The following is a 7,009-nucleotide window of genomic DNA, read 5'->3' as shown; positions in this document are numbered from 1 at the left end:
CTGTACTCTTGCTTTACAAGCTAGTACTAGTTACTGCTACTAGGGATTCTCAAAGGCTGTTCACAAGCCTTTCAATTCTCACGTTCAGCTTTAATCTTCCAGCCTCTCCACAGACTTAATAACAAGGGAAAATATACATCCTATACAGAAAACATTTCAATCATTTTTTTTCCTCTGTCTGCCTGTAAAGGGATCTTTTAATAAAAATTTATATTCAAAAAGAAATTATGAGGGACTATCAGATAAAGAATATTTTAAACCTCTTTCAGTTTTATGTGTTTACCATCACCTTTTCCTCCTTTCTGTTTTACTCCACTGTTGGATGAAATGCACAAACAGGTGAAAACAACGTATATCACACTGAAGAATGAAAGCAACTCTACAGGAAACACTGTCAAGGACAGAGTGACAGTTATTAGTTCTCTTATCCTTCATTCACAAAAACTGCTTTCGAGTAATGGTAAACAATGTTTCAGATACAGATATGTTTAAATTCACTTACAGCAACCTTCAAAAATCAGTGTATTTTACAGCATTTATAAAGTTTTCACTTTACGGGTAATTTAAGAACTATACAAGTCCGTACAAAATCTTATTGCAACCATTTATAGCATCATAAAGTATTGTCTGGGAAGATGTAAAACTGATTTTGCAACATTAAGTATAAATACACAAAAAAATTCAGTGCAATGAAAATTTTTATTTTTCCAAACTTAAGTTTCAAAAGCCTGCAAACGAAAGAAATCCTCTTCTACAGTTCTCAAGATAAAATACTAAGCTCAAAAGACCATGTCTAAAATTGACAGGATTTAATAACTGAACAAATTGAGGTAACTGCTGCAAATCCAATAAGCTATATGAGAATGGTGCACTAAAATGAGTCCATACCATGAATCAAGCTAAGAAAAAAAACATACTTTGCATCCAAAAAACTGGCCTGCATTTTTGTAGACTGAAATATTAGAAGAGATTATGAATCTCACAGCATACAAATATCTATGGCATACCCAACAGGCTGAAGAATGACTATTCATAAGAATTAGGGGTGGGGTTTGGGGGTTTTTGTTTTTAATACAGAAACTATAGGGTATTATTAATATCCTCTCTTTAACAAAGTTTGCAAATTAATTTTCCATACGGGATTCTGCCAAGCAGTTAATTTTAAATATCTCCTATTTCAAATCATAGTGAAGACTAGAAAAAAAACCATATTCATACTGAGGAACTAAAGGTTACAGTTTTCAAAGCAGATACACTCCACGATGTCTATATTTAAAAGGCCATGCCCTCATAACAGGCACAGAAAGAGCTGCAAATGTTGTTCTAAAACTGAACAGGGTGAAAGGCTTAAAGATACCGGCGTGTCTTTAAACGCAATTATATACAGGTTTAACAAAAGCTGGGAGTTAATCTAAACAAGGTATTACATGGGTCAGATGTTTTCTCAAAGGCACACTAAATGGAATTTTACAGCTTCTTCACTGGCCCAATTATGTCACCACTTACTTCTTTCTCCTACCTTTTCCCTTGCCAGCTTTAGAAGCACTTGGGATGCACTGATAGAAATCATCAGTGATGTATGTGTGTGCGCACGTGACAGAGAGAGAAATAGGGATTTTATATACACATATTTATGGCATACCTGCTTCTTAAATGTTTATGTACTTTTACAATACACCACCCCTCACCTCCTGTAAAAGAAGGAATAATCTAATAAACAGGCAAAAAACTCAAGAGAACTCTGGAGACATTTGATGGCCACAGAAGTGAGGAGCCAAGCAGAGTAAAAGCATATCCTTGCACTACCCTTAGTAAGTGATGAGGTCTAAGCTCCAGATCAAAAGAAATTCCAGTCAAGATGGCAATACAAACAATACCTTGCCTTGAGATCCCCTGGAAGCAGAAACAGAAGCAATCTCACTAAGTTTTTCATGTTACAGGCTGATATACAAGGAAAAGCACTGCTGTAAATTATCTAATTGTACACAAAAGTGACCTGACCACTACTGCCACACAAAAAACCACAATTATTTTTGGTCTCAATTTAATAGAGTCATATCCTGCTCTGTGTAAAGAATCTAAATGATTTTCCAACTGCAGCTAAACAAAAGTGTAGTCTACCTGGAGATGTCAGATTGAACAAAGTCGCAACGTGCATGGGAGAAGAAAGGATATGATCTTTGGCTAGCCAAGTAACAGAGGAAGAAGGTATTTCTGGCTATTGTTACCCTGAGGGATTTAAACATTCTGGAAAAACTACCAATCACGACAAACAGCTAACATATGCTCTTAAAATCAGGGTACAGTCACATGCTAGATGTTATTTTCCAAAACACTGATTATCAATGAGTTTATGATTCTCTTACTCAGCTAGGATCCCCTGAAAGCTTAGGGGGTTTTCTGGGTTGATCAAAACAAAACAAAAAAGAACACCACCCAACATAAACGGGAACCATGAAAAGAAGGATTAGTGTCCTAGTTTAGAAAGACTGAAGGAAGGAAAATCCAAAAACATTTCTGAGAAAACTGACTGCTAGGAGCATAATGGTGACACTGTAGGCTTTAACACCTCAATCTGTCTTCTACCACTTTCACATACTTATTGACTAAAAAACATAATCAGAATGAAACAGTGTTGGAACTTGTCTTTTAGCACTCCTGGAAGACAAGCTGCTACTCATTATAGCTCTCTGGCATCTTAGAAAGACGTGATGAAAGCCACTAAGGCAGTCAACACCTCATGATCAACATAATCAGAGACTGCTGATAGAGTTAGTATTTTCAATATTAAGCAAAGAATCCAGCCTCTCCCAGCAACCCATTTTATTAATTTTATTTTTTAATAAAGTTTGGCTGCTGATATTACTCCTGATATAAGTTACAGCACCAAGAAGATATTTAAGTACTTCACCTCCCATTGTTACAGCATTTTTCCCACCATGTAAGTTGTTAGTGCTTTATTTTGTCCCCTCACCCAAGTCTGTTTTTCTTTTCTAGCATGTGTTTGTCCTCTCCCACATTCTCAAGGCAGGTTATCTATCTTAAAGTTACTTCTTAGACAAGAAGTTCTTTGGGAGAACTACCACAGTCTTCCTGTCCATTTGTAAACATCTATCACAAGAGGTCCTCAATACAGTGAGGAATTTCCACACGTAATGAATATCAAACAATTGCACTTTAAAACTGCTGTTCGGATCACTTCAGCCTGCACACGCAAGGCCCTTTCACAACTGACAGTTTCTCTATGCACACTGTCAAAGAAATTAGACTATTCACATGTACATACTATTTAAGACCAGACAGTCGTCATTCATCTTAAAAGGTGAAGGTGGGAGAACGTGCAGTTTCTTACTCTGAGTGCACAGAACTGGTGCACCAGATTAAAAGGCTCACCACCCCTCCACAGGCCTAAGCAGCTCTCACAATGGATTAATGCTTTAAAGAAAAACCACCAAGACCAAAAGTGCCCCAAGTTCAATTTAAAGAGCCACAACGGTGTTGCTGAACCTCCCTTTTCCCACCATACTCATTTGCCTAAAGTGTCTCATGGCTGTCAAAGAGAAGGCTTCTATATAAACCACAGACTCACAACTGTTCAACCTGAGTAAAGTCAATACTTGAAAAAGAGAAACTGACAGAGGATGAAGTCTAGGCTTGTGAAGGGAAAAAAAAAAAATCTAGCGAAGAATAAATATTATCTCAGTATAATAAATAATCTAAACTACAATCACCACTAGCATACTCACATTCCACAGTATTCTTTTGTCTTCCTCTATACAATGGGAATATACACACTGCCACATATTGTTAAACACAATTTACCCATGCAGTAGTTTCAGAGCATAATCAATACAACCCAACCCCTCTAGAGAAAAAACAAGTATTTTAATATAATACCTACATGTGCTGGGACCTGAGAAACAATACTAATTAAACAAAAACATCCCACTGCTTCATTTCACAGAATGGCTGTAACAAGACCTGCAAGTTAGTGCAAATCAAATGTATCAGCAGATCTTCTAATAGAAGTTATAGGCAGTCTTACCTCTCGTCCTCACCATCTACGAGGGGCGTTGTCAATGGCAGCACCTTCAGTGGAAAGAGGGAAGCAGAGGATGGTATGCTGCTGCTACCGCCATCTGAAACGGCTGATGCTCCAACACCACCCTCGCCAGTGGCAGCTTGAGGTAAACCAACTAAGGAAGGTTCTGTAGGGCGTCTGCCATCTTCAATTTGGCTTACAATTGACTGAGCTAGTGACTGTGCGGGGTACTGGGTAGAGCTTAGCGGTATCTGCTGTGGCACACTCTGTGCCACTGGCATACCTATACTTGCTGATATCAAGGGAGGCTGACTAACACTTTGAGCCAAATTCCCATTCTGCACGGCCGAAGCTTGTGCTATATTCTGCGGCTGTCCCAAACCTACAGAAGCAGAAGGTATGCCAGGAGGCACAGCTGAACCAGCTTGACTTGGTGCAGGAACAGTACTAGCAGAAGGTATAGGGCTAACCGCAGGCAGCTGCTGGCCAGTCATCCCTTGAACTACAGATTCCACTCCTTGTGCCTGCGACTGTACAGGTAACAAGGTGTTTTGCTGAGCAATGACCATTTGCTGAGGAAGGCCTGAAGCGCTGGCCTGCAATCCCTGCTGCATTATTCCTGTCTGCACAGGCTGCACTACTTGTGAAGATGGAGGAGCAGCCACTGATGGCATGACTGGAGGAGGAATCTGGTTTGCAGCAGATGGTTGCACCACAGTGGCTACGCTTCCTTGCTGCCCAACATTCAGCATCTGACCACTGGTACCTACACCTGGTATCGCCGCTGAAGCATGTGCAACAGGCTGAGCTGGGGCAGCAGCTGGGTGTGCTTGTACAGAAGGCTGCATGCTCTGTGCCTGGGCAACAGGAACTGGTTGCCCTGCTCCTACTCCTGTAGAACTGGGCTGCATGGCAGAGGCTGGAGTCTGAAGGATCTGCTGATGTTGAATGTAGTCTGGTATAGCCCCCGTAACGGAGTTTTGGTTCACTGGCTTAACGTGACCTGCAGCCATCTGCGTAGGAACTGTCTGTTGCTGCTGTTGTTGCTGTTGTCCATACTGCAACTGCTGCTGCTGTACAACAGGCAAAGTCTGCACAGGCTGCGCCGGCTGAGAATACGAGAGCTGCTGTTGAGCCATACTTTGAATGGCAGGTTGTTGGTGGCCCAGAGATGGGGATACACCTAATATATTAACTGGGGCTGGCTGAACCCCAGTAACAGTGGTTAGACTGGCCTGTGCAGGAGGTTGGACTGCTGGCTTCTGCTGTGGATAGTTTACATCTTGAGAATGCAGCTGGACTTGTGCAAGCTGTGATTGAGAAACACTCTGTGGTATACTAGATGCTGGAATTGCCGGAGGAGCAGCGCTGCTAAAATCCATCTGCTGCGGACCCACACCTTGAAATGCTTGCTGCTGTACCACAGTAGGTGCTCCCATTTCTCCACTTCCCACACTTTCTGTATAGTGACTCAGTGTGCTTACATTGCTGCTAACAGAACTCCCACTGGTGCTCTCCCTTTCAGAAGTCACTTCAAGCGGGTTTTGTTTTATTGTCTCTACTGCTTTGTTTACTGCTACTCCTTCTGAAACTGCAACAGTGTTTTCTTTATCATAGAATTCAGTACATGTCCATCTACCTTTTTTGAAAGGTTCAGAACTAGAATCTAATTTTACAACCCTAAACCTTGATGTGCCAGATGCAGGCTGCTGCTGGCTTGATCCCACTGCCATTCCTGCAGTTGGATTAGTAACATTGTTAATGACACTAGATGAAGCACTCGTACCATTGCCAACACCACTCAAGATATTCACATTAACATTGTTGCTGGGTCCAGACAAAGCATTTACATTACCAGTACTCGTGATGTTGCTTAAATTTATAGTACCAAGCACGCTGCTTGCCACACTAGAACTACCACCAGCCATATTATTTAAGGTACTAGTTCCAGTAGCAGGACTTACACCTAAATTGCCAGGAGTACTTGTAGTGCGGATATTAGACATGACAGATGCCGGGGCACCAGCGGATGATGCAGCAGAAACTGGTGCAGTTGATATAACATTGTCAGAGCTTCCAGTTGTCGACAGTTTTCTAAATGATGGACTGGGTGGTGGTCCTCCAGAAACTGGGGCACTGCCCACCCCAGGATGCGATGGATGATGGTGTCCATGATGGTGGTGGTGAAGATGGTGGTGGTGATGCACATGATGGGGGTGAACACTCCCATTGATCACAACACTCTGCTGTGGGTGATGAGGCAGAGGAGCATGCTGCTGAGGGAGATGAGGCTGATTTGGAGAAACAGCCCCAGGAGTCTCTGCCTCTTGGAAGTTATTTAAAGTCTCTTCAGAGCTGCTCCTCTCAGGTTCTCCCAAGTCAGTGGCCCTGGATAAAGAAACATCCAAGATTTCTGAAGATGACAGGTCTTCAGTGTGGGACTCATCCAGGTCATCGTAGCTTTCTGTATCCTCAGCTATGCTGTTATTAGAGCTCATACTAGCTGATATTTGAGCAGGGGTCACACTGGTAATTTGGAAGCCACTTTTCTTTTTCATTTGAGCTCCTGTCTGTGCAAGAGGCTGTGGCTGGAGCTGAGACTGCGAAAGGAGGTTCAGGCTTTGTGGAGGAGGGAGTGTCGGCTGTGGACCCGCTGATGAAGATGCTGCAGGAGATGGAAGTGGCGGCTGGACCAGCAAAGGCGGCTGATAATCCTCGGCAGAGAGGGCAGTGCTCCCAACGCCGGTACCTGGTGCAGTGGGAGCAGTAACACAGCTGCTGCCGCTGCTACTGCTGCTGCCCCTTCTAGGAAACACTGCCGGGTGCGCCATCTTCCTAGCACTAATGTCTGCGGCTGAGTCAGGCTGGTGCATTGTATCGGGTGTATTTTAAGAGTGCGATCCCCCGGTATGGAGAGAGACAGACACACACGCACACAGTTAGCTTGGCGCTCACGGCAGGGCAGAG

The 7,009-nt window shown here is 42.7% G+C and overlaps 1 protein-coding gene across 1 annotated transcript; it reads right to left on the bottom strand.

The window, feature by feature from the left end:
• Positions 1-4,041: 4,041 nt before the first annotated feature.
• Positions 4,042-6,915, bottom strand: LOC104458016 (TSC22 domain family protein 1). The gene has a single exon (XM_010076134.1). The coding sequence runs from the start codon at positions 6,913-6,915 to the stop codon at positions 4,042-4,044; it is 2,874 nt and encodes a 957-aa protein (XP_010074436.1).
• Between the last annotated feature and the right edge of the window lie 94 nt (positions 6,916-7,009).

This window comes from Pterocles gutturalis, unplaced genomic scaffold, assembly GCF_000699245.1.
Source record: "Pterocles gutturalis isolate BGI_N339 unplaced genomic scaffold, ASM69924v1 scaffold44406, whole genome shotgun sequence".
In the NCBI taxonomy this organism is placed as follows: domain Eukaryota; kingdom Metazoa; phylum Chordata; class Aves; order Pterocliformes; family Pteroclidae; genus Pterocles; species Pterocles gutturalis.
This window is presented reverse-complemented; position numbering and strand designations above follow the sequence as displayed.